This window comes from Lepisma saccharinum, chromosome 26, assembly GCF_977018435.1.
Source record: "Lepisma saccharinum chromosome 26, izLepSacc3.1, whole genome shotgun sequence".
Lineage (NCBI taxonomy): Eukaryota > Metazoa > Arthropoda > Insecta > Zygentoma > Lepismatidae > Lepisma > Lepisma saccharinum.
In genome coordinates, this window is record NC_139254.1 from 61,672,514 (window position 1) to 61,689,143 (window position 16,630).

At 40.4% G+C, this 16,630-nt stretch overlaps 1 protein-coding gene across 2 annotated transcripts in view; it reads right to left on the minus strand.

Annotated features, from left to right (window-relative positions):
- The window catches only part of LOC145979711 (cryptochrome-1-like), an 88,303-nt gene that overhangs the window by 34,218 nt on the left and 37,455 nt on the right, over positions 1–16,630 (minus strand). Inside the window, exons 1-3 of one of the 2 annotated variants that reach the window (XM_083112684.1) lie at positions 9,075–9,703; positions 1,740–1,848; positions 592–734 (exon numbers count right to left, since the gene is read on the minus strand). In XM_083112684.1, coding sequence (XP_082968810.1) covers positions 592–734; positions 1,740–1,848; positions 9,075–9,247 — 425 coding nt within the window. In that variant the 5' untranslated portion in view covers positions 9,248–9,703. Of the gene's footprint in view, positions 1–591; positions 735–1,739; positions 1,849–9,074; positions 9,704–16,630 lie in introns of those variants that run through there. The other variant, XM_083112685.1, reaches the window with a different exon arrangement.

Sequence of the window (16,630 nt, forward strand, 5' to 3'; positions counted from 1 at the left end):
TGACATATAGATCGACTTAGATACACACAGGCTCAGATATAGAATTTACAAATGATGCTGCAAACACAATCTATCATTAATGAAGAATAATTTACATTCTGTAACTACAGTGCATTCTTTTTAATTCAAACTAAACATGCATTAATAAAGATAATCAATAAAACAGAAGAAAATACAGCATAAACAAAAATAATGAACAGTTAGTGAACCACATATTAGTTAGTGACCTTGCATATTAAAATACATTTAGCTCAAAGTAAGATTTCGCACATTCATGGTTTTGGCATTGGTGCAACAATATAGCTTTCTACTTTATCTGATTTACAATTGACTAAATGATAACCAAGAGCCTTCTGTGATGGTGGCTCTGAGTCACCGAAGTTGGTTAGTACGTAAGTTGTCTTTTTCACAAGTTAATGGAATTATCAATTTTTTGTGAAGAAGTAACTCTACAAACTTTTAATTAACCAACTGCTACTTTTTTTAACAATAAAGAAAAAAGATTGCAAGGAAATGTGAAGTTTAACCATCACACAATTACCAAAAGCATCCAAGTAGACAATTAAAAATGTACACTTTACAGTAACTTACGATTCTAGTTTGTACAATGTATGCGAGGCCCTTGTTATCACAGAGATGCCAAGCTCCCTGCACATGGCCATCACATTCTGGTCTCTCACTCGACCAAAGGGCTCTGGGTCTTCCTCAAAGGTGAGGCACGTCGTTTCCCATTCCTACAAGAGAAGAATAACAGCAACAATTAATATAAAACTTGTTTATAAACATCATGCACACGAGCTGTCCATTCTCGTAAGTGACAAGTATATTAGCCACCATTCCATTGCACAATCTGTAAAAAATCTAATTCAACACTTATAAGTTTGCATGTTGCCTGAAGTATGTAGTTTAGTTTTCTATAAATTATACAGGGCTAGCATAAATGATTCATTCGTTTTGAAAAGGCTATATTTTCAAAAGTATTACACGTACACGCATGAAAGATATATGAAAAGAACCACAAACTCACCAAGTTTGTATTGTGTATTCCAGGTGGCAGCACGAGATCTATCTTGCCAAAGGTGAATATTTTCTGTGCAGTGTCACAAACAAAGATGTATAGGCCGTTTTTCTTCGCTGAGCAAAGTGTGGCCGGTAAATGTTACCTGGATATGTTGCAGTTGTGGTTGTTCCCGCAACTCAGTGCTGACTTCAGGGATTTTTTCTTCCAACAAGACGGGGCACCTCCTCATTGGAAAATCCCAGTTCGTGACTACCTAAACGATGAACTTCCGCATCGCTGGATTGGGCGTATTTGTGAGGATGACCTAGCTTTGTTCCCCTGGCCTCCCAGATCTCCTGATTTAACGCCCTGCGACTTCTTCCTGTGGGGTTACGTTAAGGACCTTGTTTACGTACCCCCACTGCCGCAATCCTTAGTCGAGCTCAAAGAACGCATCAGTGCTGCAGTGCAGACCATTGACAGGACTATGCTACAAAATGTATGGAATGAGCTCGAGTATCATCTGGACGTGTGTCGTGTAACCAAAGGAGCACATATCGAACATTTGTAGAGGGTGTATAAACTTGGTGAGTTTGTGGTTCTTTTCATATATCTTTCATGTGTGTACGTGTAATACTTTTGAAAATATAGCCTTTTCAAAACGAATGAATCATTTATGCTACCCCTGTATTATAAACCATGATTTCCATTTCGAATTTTACTTTGATGATATATTTACCTTGAACAATTTTGGAAGTGCATCGGCTGGTTGGCCCCGAATAACAAACAACCTTGAGTTAAGCTTCCGAAGGTTTCGATCCAAATCTTCCAAGCACTGAAGCAGAAACCTACAAAAAATAAAACAATTATATCGAGTCAAATATATTTCACGAACAGAAAGTAAAACTCAACTTTTATTTGAAACAACTGCAAATTAGAAGATAATCAAATTAATATCATACCTTTGCAAATTTCCCTACCATAAGATTCTATTTAGCCATATATAACATGGCACTGGCTCATTCCACATAAAATCCATCTGTGTTGCGTTCATCTTCCACACGCCGGTCACAAGAAAAGGATGTTCTCTTTTGTCCATCTCCGCTCGCTTCTGCGGGTGTGCAACTGGTGATGTCCGTCACTTCCGGTGGCCCTCTATACGTCACTTCCGGTATATTTGTCTGAATATGTTGCTTCATGGGTGTTGTCACTCAAGTTACTGGGGCCTTGTAGCCTGAGTGAATTTAGTTTTCCGGCTCTTCATTTTGATGTGTGTCGCCTCTTACAGGGCGATTGTAGGGGCGTCGGCCATCTTGATTTGGTGCGCCTCTGTTGCCGTGGTTATATCTGTCAGCCAGTCTGCTAAAATTTCCCTCGTGGGTCCCTCTTTCAGCAGCACCTCCAGCTTCGACGAGCTCCGACGGGGAATTTGGGCGTGACGAAAAATGATCTCTCCTGTTTCTCCGTCCTCGGGCTGGTCCACGGAAAGGTGCAGGATAGCGTAGTGGTCGCTCCTCCGTCGCAGTGGCCATGTTCGTGACGTGTATCCCGGCTTGTCTTGCGTCCGTCTGCGATATTCTGCAGCGATCTATTTCGGTGAGGTTCCTCAGGACTGAAAGCAGTTCTTGGATGGAAGCTGGCTTTGCCGCTATTAACGTCCACTGGACAAAAGAATTGTACTGTTTCGATATCACAGCAACCAACTCCTCATCCGAAAGAGGTTCCTTTAGGATACTGTTCTTCCGAATCTGGTCCAGCGCATGCTCACTGTACGAAAGCTTTGTCGTTGTGTCGTACCGAGATGTGTAGATCGACCGCTTTAGCTCCACCATCTTCTGGTTATCAGAATATTCATTCATGAGCGCAGTTTTAAAGTCACTGAAATTACGAATGTTCACCTCAATTCTTTCAAACCACCACAAGGCTCTTGCTTTTAGCGTAGTACGCGCCACTTGCACTTGTAGCTGTGCCGGAATGCCTAACAGAAGAAGGTAATCGTTAAGGGCTTTGAGGTAGCCGTGTACCGCCAGGACACCTTGGCTTCCGTCGAAGGATGGAGCCGTCAAGCCTGGGAGATTCCTGCATGCTTGAGGCTGCGTTGCCATATTTACGGTGGAACTTTCTTGCTCGTTGGAGGGGGCATGGTCGGACGATCGGTCAGCGGTTACATTTTCTGACGTCGTTGCTTCTTGCGAAAGGCGCTGTATTGATGAATTTACGTATCTTCTCCAAGACATCATGTCAGTTTCCAGGCGTCTCATCTTCATATTCAAGCGATTTTCTGTCGCCTCACACTGTTCTGCCATTTGTCCTTGGATACGAGGGGTAATATCGTCAACAACGGTGCTCGAGATGGTACGAACTTCCTCCGTCAGGGAATGCAATTGTGCTTCGGATGTAGTCGTACGCTGTTCTACGTCCTGCATTTTCTTCTGTAGATCGGCGACATCTTTCTCTGAATCCTTTGATCTGGATAGCAGCATGTCGAATCGCTCCGCCTGCTTCTGTTGTTCGGCAGTGCACCTGTCTATCCGCTCACACATTTCGGCGCGATTAACTTCCATGCTGGTTCGAAGCTCCGTTATTTGCTGTTGCACATGCTGGGACTGTGTTGTTATTTGCTCCATGATGTTATTATTCTGCGTTGCTATTAGTTGCGTTAATTGTGCGAAGTACTGTTGAAATCCGTCTGGATTTCCATTAACTTGCCCCTCCAACATGGCGGACAACTCCTGGCTGTCCGTGGATGTGGACACGCTTCGTAGCACTCTGTTTTCTGGCGATGACACAGCTTCACTCGACACGTCAGGGTTAAAAGCATTTTCAATCACGCCTTCGTTATCATTAGTTGCAATAATCGATGAAGAATTTGCTTGAGAACGGGTTAAAACCATTTAAAATTCACTGGACACACGCGTCAGCACAAATAAACACACAACATATATGCACAACCAAGACAATAAACATGCACTAATAACAACATATGTCATAATAAAAACTGAAAACGAAACCTGAAACAAAGTGAATTAATTACACACATATAACACAAAAGCGAACAAATAGTGCATAAACTAAGAAACTTTGGGGGGGGGGGGAGAATGTGATCCCTCTTAAAACCTGCTGAAAATTTCATAAATATGTCATAACCATTTCCCTTTAAGGAGCAGTAACCGTTTCGACGCACCTACGTATACTAAATTTCTGATTTGGCATGAAAGCAGAGAGCCGAAAATACAGAGCATAATAAAGTAAAAAAAGTTTTGAATTGAGCAAAATTGTGGGAAGTGAGCAGATTTATGCCTCCTTTACCACTCCTATGAAGTGTATACTGAACAGTTATTAATGAGATTTTTCGAAAAGAGCATGAGATATTGATCTTCAGGGCGTAAAGAATAACGAGCCCCAGGTTGGGTAAGCCAATTTGTAAGCGACCAAGCAGAGATGCCACGCAAATAGTTGCCGTCTCGCCTTTGGAAGCCACAATGTAGCCAGACCACGCCGAGTGAGAAGATTGCTGATATACAATAATTCTCACCAACGCGGCCGACTCAGTTTGCAGGGACCAAAACACAACAAAATCCCGCAGATCTCGGTGAAAGAATCAAGGGGCTCTTATGGAGAGACGTCGTATACACTACATACATTTTATTTACATTTATTTACACTGCTCGCTGCTCCTCTTTGGGTACGGCGCAAATTTAGTTCTGCTCCGCTTACCTGCGGTGCCCGCTGGCGGGACTCTAACCTGGTAAACCGGAAAAGTTCCCCGTACACTTCCGTACGGTAGCCGGGACGCGAACCCATCACACTGGCTTGTCCCACAGTCGCAACTTGTAGTTCAGAGCACTGCTGCTTCCGCGTCTGGCCTAATCGCAGGATGAGTCATTTGCGTAACACTTCAAATGCACATTGAGTCCCTCCTGGCAACTCGAATATCACTCAGCCGACGTAACAATATTCCAAACAAATTGTCTCTTGCGAGAAACTTAGATCACACTCAGCATCCCTTAGCGTACAAGTACTGCTGCACTGAACTAATGCACTGCCTACTGTTATGCACGAAGTCTTGTAAAGCACATCCAATGAACTGTATGTGTGCGCGTGTAACTCCACAAACTGTCCTCTACGAACACTTGTCAAATACTGTCCTGTTCTTTATCGTCCACAAAACTGTTGTTCTCTCCTCTCGCAGGCTTCCATTCTTCCTAAAACTTCCACATAAAGGGGCAAGTTCTGATTGGCCCTTTCCTTTTGAACCACGGGGTCATGCAGACCAAGGTTCCAGAAACTGTCGGCTACCGACATACCCAACCTGATGAACGTTATCTCAGAAGAGAGATCTATTTTTGCAGAAAAACAGCAAGCGGCTGTCGCCAAGCACGGTAGGTGGTGATGAAAGTTTGGGCCGGAATAGCCACTACTATTGTTCTGAAAAGGTGGGAGATGACGGGCAGAAGATTCACCCTTTTGGAAGAAAGATGTGGAATTTAGGTCAGAGCTGGGAGACAAGAATCTGCTTAGTTCCCACGAGAAGTAGTTTCCTTAAACGGGGATATGAGCAATATGCATCTTAAATAAATAATATGAATATGCATATACCTATACTTAACATAATTAGTATTAATATATATTTGTGGTAATATGTACGGTTACACACTGTATAGGAAGAAAAAATTGTTCTCTAGAAAACACGCAACAGGTAATCACTAAGCCTGCGAACTATGGGTTAACCAGTGGCGAAGCGTCATAAGGGGCCCAGAGGGGCCTACCCTAATATAATTGGCTATTATGGATTATTTTATTACTTATAATTTCATTAAACAATGTCTTAATACAAGAAAACTGAAATTCTAGGCCTTACGATATTTCCACAAATTTCCACCCCTGCCAGAGACTATATCGTTGAGCCACTTCTCACGGGCGTGTTCGCCCAAAATGGACGCAGTGAGTCCGGCCTCACGCAGTGATGCCAACCCTAGCATAATTGTGCTAAACATAGTACAATTTGAACTTCGTTGGCACCTAGAACCCTGTGTTTGGAATAATGGTAAAATATAGCATCATCTACAAACATGCGCCCTTGGGAGACAGATAAATTGAATTCAGAGGAATATATTTTGAAAAGATGTATTGCCCAAAACATCTCTCACTCGTTTATTTTGTTAATTTTAGCATTGATACTTACCTATTCTGCATTGCGGAAGATTCTTTAAGGTGAAGTTAAGCCCTTTTCCATAAAATAGTGTCAACTTTTCATATCACGAGTAATTATTGGTCTTCCTTGTTTTGCTTGTGTAACAGACAATATGCTATGCACTCGTCAAGGATCATCGCGGATTGTGCTTGTGTTTTGTCGATTTGCAGCGCGCAAGAAGTGTTTCAAACCTTAATGTTTGAAAAGTACATACTATTACGTTTTGTTTTACATGTTTCCATGATTCTTACATGATTACCTCCACGATGAGGTTAGGTTAGGCAAACAGTTAAAAAAAAATTAAAATGGGTTTACGACACAAACAGCCAAAATTACGTACCATTATAATTTTTTTACATGCTTCCATGATTCTTGCATGATTACCTCCACGAACCATTCATGATAAAGTTAGGCAAACACAGTTAAAAAATAAATAAAAAGGGTTTACGACATAAACAGCCACTACGTGTCGAACAGATGGTTTTCGATTTCAGGAAACAAAAAGTGTGTTTTCAAACACTGACACGCAGTTACGTCATTGAACGCAGGCAACTAGCAAGGAAAGCAAGGAAATGGCAGCAATCGCCTCTGCATGTTGGAAATTTCTCCGGAAAGAAAAAGGAATTCCGGGTCAGAAAGCATAAACAATCAAAGAAAACATCTTCACGAACTTCCACATCAGATAAATTGATTAAGTAGTTTCTTCTATAAATGAAGAAAAAGGTAGCATGCTGATCCAGCTACATCTGGTCCACAGTCTTCTTTTCATCTTTTCTTTATCTTTCCATACATAGCTCATGAGGAACATTTTATTGAAGGAAATTGCTACAAAGTTGGTGTCACAGATAAAACAAGCACTGCCATCTGTAGTTTTTGAATTTTCAACTTTGTTTAACTAATCAACAACGCATGTTCACATCACAACTGCCCCCAAAATGCATAAAATGAACTTAAGTGGCCACGGTGGTTCAGTCGGTAACGCGTCTGACTACCATGCTCAAGGTCCCAGGTTCGATCCCCGGCCGGTTCAAATCTGGGAACTTTTCTAACGTTGGAAGCGGCCCCGGCGCCCCCCCAGCATCGAATAACATGGGTACCTGGGGGAAACCCTGGGGGGTAAAGGCGGTCAGGGGCGTGATGCTGATCACATCACCCCCACTCATGACCGGATCAAGAAAGTGTGGGGTGTTACCCCTATACGCCTTCATGGTGGTGCTAAGCACAGGGGAGCACTTTACCTTTTTTTAAGACCTAAGTCATCCGAGAACAATTTAGTTGCATTTAGCAAAATTTAAGAGTTTAATCAGCATACTTTTCCTGATTGGGAGGTTGGCAACACTGGACACATGGTACAAACTAAACTTTCTTGTGCAGCAAGGGGGGGGGGGGAGGTGAGGGTAGAATGGCAATGACAACTTGTTCCGAGGGCGAGAATGGTTTTCGGGCTATCCATCAATGGTTTGTGCGACCATCGTAAATGGTTTTTTGGGGCTATCCGTCAATGGTTCGTGATGACATAATGAACATGAAAGTAGGTATTTTTTGGTTAAGAAGGTTGTAACACTGTATACCCACTCCAAATTGACAAAACACAAGCATGAAGCGCGATGATCCATGACGAGTGCACGCCATATTGTCTGTTACCCAAGCGGAACAAGGAAGACCAATAATGACTCCTAATATGAAAAGTTGGCACTATTTTATGGAAAAAGGCATAACTTCACCTTAAAGAATCTTCCGCAATGCATAATAGGTAAGTATCAATGCTAAAATTAACGAAATAAACGAGTGAGAGGTGTTCGGTCAATATCGCACAATTACCTTATTTTTTTATGGTAACACTTTTCATACATCGGAGAGACATTTCTTCAATTTTACACAAGAAACTACGTACGGAAATGAGTTTCTCCAAGGTTTACAACGTTCGTCGAGGTATTTTCTTTCATCGTGGAATATATTTGACCGGGAAATCATGTATTTTTCAATATATCACCGACGCAAAATTGCCATTGCTTTCATTAGCTTGCCCTACGACAACCGGATGCTGCGTACGTTTGATTTCGTAAGCCCCTGTCAGTGTTTCAACCCCCCCCCCCCTTTTTTTTTTTTTTTTTACTATCCTTGCCTAACGTAACCAAACCTAACATAACCTTATCGGAAATGGTTTGTGGGGCTGTCCGTATATGGTTCGTGGGGCTATCCGTCAGCTACACGTGCATAATGTATAATTTCCACCGGTGACGAACATGATAGTAGGTATTTTTCGGTGCAGAAGATTGAAACCCAGCATACACACAAAGTGAGTCAAGATTTGCCCGCCATATTGTGTGTTCTGGAAGCGAAAAAAGGAATTTAAAAAAGCACTCAGAATGTGAAAAATTGAGTTTGTTTTCGTGTAAAAAGCATAATGGCACCTTGAACTATGTTCCGCAACACACAAGTGGAAAGTACGAACCATGCGAAACACAAAATATCCGATTTTAATGTGTCTCCGATCTATGAAACTGTTACCCGAAATATCTTACAAGGGAAATTGCATCTAGGCCTATTATAAAACAAATCCCCACACACACAGATGAATCATAAGACCGAATGAAATAGCATAAAAGCAGCTAGGTTTACCACCTGTAGATGGAAACATTTCTTATTTTTTTCTTTTTTTTTTGCAAGTTTCTCGATTTGAAAGAAAGGCTGTTAACATGTTGTAAACGAACTCTTCCGCGACCTACAGGTGGTTGCATATAACTGATACAAACTCATTATTTAAGAAATATAAGGGAAACTGGCAATTCTCTTGGGGTTTAATTTTCGATTGAGCTCCCCTTACCATACAACACCCACATAGAACGGAAGGAAAAGCACCTGAAGGAATATTCTTACCTCCACTTATTAATTCCAACATTTGATGATCCAGCAAACCATGGGTCCAATATAAAAATACATCGAAAAGTATTTGCACCTTTCAGTCCTTCACGTAAACTAGGATTGTCATGCAAACGAAGTCCCTTTCTGAACCAATGCACAGTATGTTTTGCTTTCTTCTCTGCACTCATAATTACCCCGTAAAAACTTTCTTTAAAGAAATATTGTTCATCTTGAAGTGCGACAAATACTCCGTGATGCAAGTGTAACAAATTTCCACCCTTGTGTTGTAAGTCACTTCCGCCTTCCGAAAAACAATAACAAACAGAATAATTAATCTAGATCTTCAGTTCGCTGTCCTGACGGCCTACACCTGTAACACGCCGCATTCAACGTGACTTTCAGATGACGTCAGGAAAGTTGCATGTGAAGAACAGTGTTGTCACTAAAGGGAAATTTTACGAACTTAGGGGAGATAAGGCGATAAAGTTTCCCTTACGGGAAATTTCAGAGAACTTCCACCTTCTCCTCCGAAAAACTACGACGTGAACCTCCGGATTGTTTATTAACACTTCCAGTCGCCAAAAACTTCGCACACCACGCCTTAATGGTTTTCCCATCAGGTGCTTCACCTCCATATTCTCTCTGGTAATTTCTTTGCACTGTAATGATTGATTTGGTCTCTGCATACCACAATACAGATTGTGCGCGCTGTTGCGGAGTCGCCATTGTGTGCTTTATATGCAATTGTGGCGCCGTATAGTGAGAGAACGGTGAACTTGGAGGTCATGCAATAATTTTTTTTGAGTTTCTGGGCCTCCTCTATGGCGCAGTGGTAGCGACGTTCCCTTGTATTGTAATCAAAGGGTCCCGGGTTCGATACCCGGTGGAGGATCATAGTGGTTAGGATAGGGTTACCACACGTCCGGATTTTTCCCGGACATGTCCTACATTTTAGCTTTATGTCCGGCTAATCAGGTTGATTTAGTTTATTTTACTTCACTTTTTTCTGTCCCTTTGGTTAATCGCGAAAATGATAATGAATGGCGGTAAGGTAAGATGGATGAAGGGACAGTCACAAACATATAGGGACAACCGACACAAGCCCCACATAAGATTATCCTGGCTTGAGTTCAGACGCCAAAGCTTTTCTCGTCTGCCAAACACAGTTCAGGATGCATTAATACGAGAAAGCAGATCTAATTCTCTTCTTAAATTCAGCTTCAGTTTTCATCTTAACTGGCGCTTTAGTAGGGGTTCTCAATAAATAAATATTTATTTTCTTAATTAATAATTTCCAATTTTACCTAAGTAAGGGTCGGATAAATAAACGTTAAGATGGGAAAAAGGTCTAGAAAAGTCCAGAATTCTGGATGTGTTATTTTGGTAGACACCCTACTATTGAACTAAAGACTACCCAAGATGAAACTTCTTGCATTTTAAATTACGGTAATTGCTGAATATTTGTTTAACATTACAGGTCATAATTCAAATGTTGAGAGAGTACTTCCATTACCATCAGTACAACACACAACATTTCACGAGAGAAATTATTTTTTCATAAAGTCTGTAAAATGTCTTTTACTGGTCCCTCAATTTCAGAGTTTGACTGTAAATTCTAACCAGTTAAATCATGTAGTAAGGGGTGCATTGATTAGTATGATGTCAAGTTTTGAAATTTTGCATTTAAAAATTCATTAAGAATTCATTTTTTTATATGTGAAAAGTGTCATTTTCAACTATTTTCTAACGTGTTCGATAGAAATGTGTATAATTTATTGAGAATGTTTTGTGTCCTACATTTTGACTTAATGTCCTACATTTTGGGACAGCATGTCCTACATTTCCCTTATAGCGATCTGGTAACCCTAGGTTAGGACCCCACTTTAAACTGTAGGCCCAGTCCCAATTAGCCTTACTGTGCATAAAGTGGACTTAAAACACCAAATCAACCAACCAATCTTTGAGTTTTCTCTTTCGTCATAACCTTTAAGCAATGATGAATTGAAATGTGGGAAGTTTGAACGGAGCATGTATATTTTTGGGGTAGCAGGAAAATATTTATTATGGTAAAGTATTTTATTAAGTAGTAGTCAGCTTCATTTTACAAGTAGCCTTGCTACAGCTACATCTATTCTTCCAAAAATGTAGCTACAGCAACGGAGAAATTTGCAAAAAAAGGGGTTAATCAAGGGGTCCCAGGTTCGATTCCCGGTGGAGGTACGTAGTGGTTTCGGATCTCACTTTACTTTAGGTCCAGTTCCGATTAGCTTTACTGTGCACAAAGTGGACTTAAAACACCAAACCAATCAATGAAACCAAAAAGTGGCTTCGCAACAGCTACTCATGTACGCTACTCGCTACTTTGCGATTTACCGGTACTTTTACATAAAACATTAAAAAAATATATGGATATTCAAAAAGAGTCGTTAATTGCATTTAGTAGATAATAGGTTCCGTTATTATTACCACGATACCGTCATTCGATATTTATATTTTGATAGCAGTGTCAAAATTAGGATGCCAAATTGAACTTTAAAACTATGCATAAATATTTTTTTATATATAAACTTATCACGGATAATTATTTCATTTTTTAATAGACGACTATGAAAGCAGAATTTTGATCAAAAAATATCGATGACAATTTTTTTTCTCACCTAGTCCTAAGATGGTAATAGTGATCATAATTCATAATCAGATTTTCTGAATATCCATATAATTTAGATAACTGAATTCTCTAAAGATCCGTCATTAAAATAAAATAATTTTGCGATAATTCGAATGTTGGATATCCTCAATTTGGATATCTTGGAATATTCTTATCTAAGTGTCTGGAATTTGAATCCATATAAACCGTCACTACGGATAGACTCATCTATCAATCAAATTATCTGGATGTTGCATCCAAATATTTGCATATTCATCATATGAGTACATAATTATGTGCAGTGTGGTATTTAAGAAATTTCCAGTGTGGGGAATTGTACTGACTGTCCAGGGACAGCATGAGATACTGACTTCAAGCCATATAACATATCCCCCATGGATATTATTCAGCAAGCAGAAGGGGGAACACAAGTACCCAGAGGGGGGGGGGGGGAATCCCCCAGATACTAATGGAGCACTTGAGTGTCGACAGAAATGTTGTAGGGGATAATCAGGCCACAGATAAAACTTCAATTGTAGAAATAATAACAATAATGATTAATATCATGGTTATGATTATGATTATTATACAATACTAATTATAATAAAACTAATAAAAATAAAAAAATATCAATTTTTTTTTATAATCTAGGGAAGTGAATACGCAGCAAAACTGTTTTCACTATCTTTTTACATTTCATACAGCTTGTTTATTGAAATGTACAGCTATATTGTTATTAACTTTATACACATCGTTCAAGAAAAACATTTTAATCATAAAGATTATGGTGTGATACCGCGGTGTCTCCCTTGTCTTTTCCCTTCCTTTGTGGTCTCGCTTCCCTCTGTCACGATTGGTCTAATACTAATTAATGCAATATTAATTACAACATACAAACAAGGAAACAATACACAATCAACTGCACCACGTCGTCGCCTTGTAATCAAGGGGTCCCGGGTTCGATACCCGGTGGAGGCACATAGTGGTTCGATCACACTTTAAACTGTAGGCCGAGTCCCGATTAGCCTTTCTGTGCATAAAGTGGACTTAAAACACAAAATCAATCAATCAATGAATCAACTTCACCAAACAACATTCCAATTGTTTTCAAATCGCTGTAAAATGAAGTAAGGTGCAGTAATAAGATGGGATTCTGGTACGGTATAGAACTAAATGGTGGGGATGTTCGAGTTGATTGAATGTTTGTTATTTAGTGTTGCTATTCTTTCACTTTTGGCAAATCGTGACGATGAACATGAGTGATGAGTGATGATATGATGAAATTGATGATGGGACACTCACCAAGAAAACCCATGCCTAAGCTGAGATTCGAACCAGGGGCCCAACCCGTCGTAACGCGCTGTGTTAACCACTCCACCACGAAGGTCTGATACTAGTGGATATTATAACATACTTTATGTGATCAATTGGGAAAGAATGTTTGGAATGACCAGGCATATTATTATTAATACGTATTCATATTATAATATCACGTCATATTATTTGGCACGAAGTAACATTAGAGACAATCACTCGTGCTTTTTTTCTTTCAACTAATTGCTTGACTTTAGGTTAATCACAACAATAGGATAAATTATGAAGCAAATGATAGTGAACATGGGCTTTTGCCAGTTATTACGAATTACCAGACACAATCATAATTAAGCAGGCTCGTCCTTACCGTCGCCATCAGCGAACGGAAAGAAAAGTGATGTTGCGTAACAAAAAATTATAAAAGTAATCATGATGGAAGTGTACTTATTTCATCTCTCACGAAATCTCCTACAAAACCTGAATATATGAAATATATATGTATCTTAACACATATTTTCGACTTCTATATTTAACTAGTCGAGACCGAGAACGGGAGATAATTTTCAATTCTAGGAACCGAGAGACCGAGACACTGACAAGTCTCGTTTCTTCTTGACACCTCCCTAATCGAGTTGTTCTGTTTGTTATTGGCTATTAGTATCATTATTCTTCCTCTGTAGGCAAATCATAACAACGATTTATGATCAAATAAACCAGATAAAAGGGCAAGAATAAGAAAGTCATGCCTGCCCGGGACTCCAACCCAGAACCTTATTTTATGAGATTTGAAATTCTGGAGAATGCATCGGTGTTTCGCGTGGCTTTTTCTTTCCTCTACTTCTCTTATTTTATCATACATGTATAATTAAAATGGATCTGAGAAAATATGTAGCGATACATATTAGTGTTGGTTAGATGCTACAGATGCGAACTTCAACCTGGAATAAATTATTATTATCTGTTTCATATGTGGTTCAACATGAAATTTTCTTACACTGTGACAATTTCTTTTCTTTAGTTTTTGTTTTGTGCACAAATAAAATAATCTGTACTGGACCTTCAGTTTAAAGTAGGATAAGAACCACTACGTGCCTCCATCATGTATCGAACCCTGGATCCTCGATTACAAGGCGACGACGTTATCACTACGCCATCCAGGAGGCCACGTGACAAAATGTTATTCACTCGATTCTTATCATAATGTATTTCAACATTTACATTATCGTTTTATTTTTCTTGTTTATTTTTGTTAACTACTTTTATACGACTCTTTTTGTGTCTTCGAATTTCTTGTTGTTTCAGGAAAAAAATAATATATACAGGCTGTATAAAAATCCCTCCGTGCAAATAGATAGAAGGCTCACTCTCGAGAACCAATTTATAAATAACATAACCATTAGGAAACTATTCGAACGTTAATTGATATAACTGCAGATGAAACGATACTTAGGTACTAACGAAATAACTATTCTTGTATAGGCTCACAAGCAACAGGTATCTGGTGAGTCATTCACTCTTGCTAACTACGGGCGAAGGTCACTGAACCAAAGAGTAGCAAGGAGGCGTCTCTGTTATCAATGAGGAGGAACGCAGCTTTCATATCAAACTAGAAGTATGTTTTGGTTCCGTAGAACACTTTCTCGTCGTGGCCTTGAAGTTACCTAAGGACAGTCGCTTCTGTGCAAGAAAGATATATTCCCATTGAGGGGAAGAAAAGAGCTTCGTTACCCCCCTTCGTGACAATCGCCGAATGAGTCAAGTCTTTGCGTGCCATATGAGACTTTGCGTGCCATATGTGCTATACATGTGCGATTATGTGCGCGAAAAATTTCCAATTGTGCGAGCTTAATAAGAACGCAATACGATATCAAAATCCGCGGACCAGGGTAACACCTCTCCGCGACTTTCAGATAATAAGCTCAAACTTCGTCCCCCATATGTGCTGATTTCAAGCTTCTGTTTGGGTTATTTTGGGTCGCATTTTTACCTATTACGGTAATTGCGACGATGAACATGATACGAATGCATCGACAGGTTTCGAACCTGGATCCTCTGGCTTTGTAGAGAGTTACGGGGATTTCTATTTTTATTTTTATTTGGTGTTTTAAGACCATTTTATGCACAGTAAGGCTAAACGGGACTGCATCTACAGTTTAAAGTGGGACCCGAACCACTGTGTGCCTCCACCGGGTATCGAACCCGTGACTCCTTGCTTACAAGGCGACGCCGATACTACTGAGCCATCGGGAAGGCTAAGAGAGAGAGTTATGGTGACTATGCTAATGAAGAATTGAAAGTAGCAGAACGACTAATTTTTCTTTAGTCAACATTGGGATCGTTAATGAATATTATGAATGTCAGTTGAAATTGTAAAAGAAAACTACATTTCCAGAGTGCGTTACAAAGTTACTCACTTTTTTACGACGCTTGGTGAGCGCCGGAACCGCTTGAAGAGGTGAACACATTCCCGATTCTCCCTCGTCGGAATCGAAACCAGATCTCTTGCATGGCATCAAACACCCGCCCTAACGACTGAGCTACCGGCGCACATGGTATAATAGACTTTGTAATTAAGGCGAGTTATTTTAGCGTTTCGTTCTACGTATTTAGGCGAATCATTTTCTGACATATAAAGTGTATCTCTTCTCGGTTCTGCGACTTGGCTTGAGAAGAGGCGATTTTCTGACGAACAACATTCCACCCGACAAGTCACGTGCTTTCCTACATTTCCTGAGCCTGTTGGCTTTTGCATGAAAGACGAGTTGCTCTTGAGACAGACAGAATCACCCGATCACTTAAAGGTGCAATGTGTGTTGCCTACCATCCTGCATTATTTACTGACATTAAAGTCTTATGGGGAAGAACCTTTTTCCACCACCGTACACTTAGTACTAGCTGCAATACTACCATAACATTGGTGGCCGCATCTAATATCCCATCAGCATTTCGCCGACCACCGTGACGGAGTGCTTACAACAGGGCCCTACGACGCCACGAGTCCCGGTTTTGAATTCCGGGCTGGGCATGGATGTTCTTTGTGAGTGTTCCAAATTCATCACTCATCCTCATCGTCGCGATTAGATAAAAGCGTCAGAAAATCGACGTACAACAACCTAAGTAATCAATCCAACAGCATTTTCAATCCTCCCTTTGTTCCACATTTTCGGATCCCTGTAGCGAGTGAACGAAAGCAAGTCTCTGCGCAAATACCGATTCGAGAGAGCTCCACCAATGAACACGTGGGACGGAACGGGATTTCTTGAGTGCGTGTGTGTGGGGGGATAGACTGCAGCTATTTGCGGCAGCGGGAATTGCTTCGTTCCATCCACTCGCGTTCTTCCCTTCTCCTTGCTCCAGAGATTCCCGACAGAGTGTACAGTACGCTGCTACAAGTTGCGCTCTACTTCCGACCTCTGTGCGTGCGTGTCATCTCGTCCACCAATAATGTACGAGGGCAAATCGAAAAGTTTTTGCCCCTATTTTTTTTCATCCGAACTATTAGTGTGATTGAGACACATTTACCCACCCCCCTCCCCTTGAATAATTTGACAGAGGCAAGGTTTTACTGTTAAAAGAACCTATTTTCAATTCGCTCAATAAGAAAGTTTAT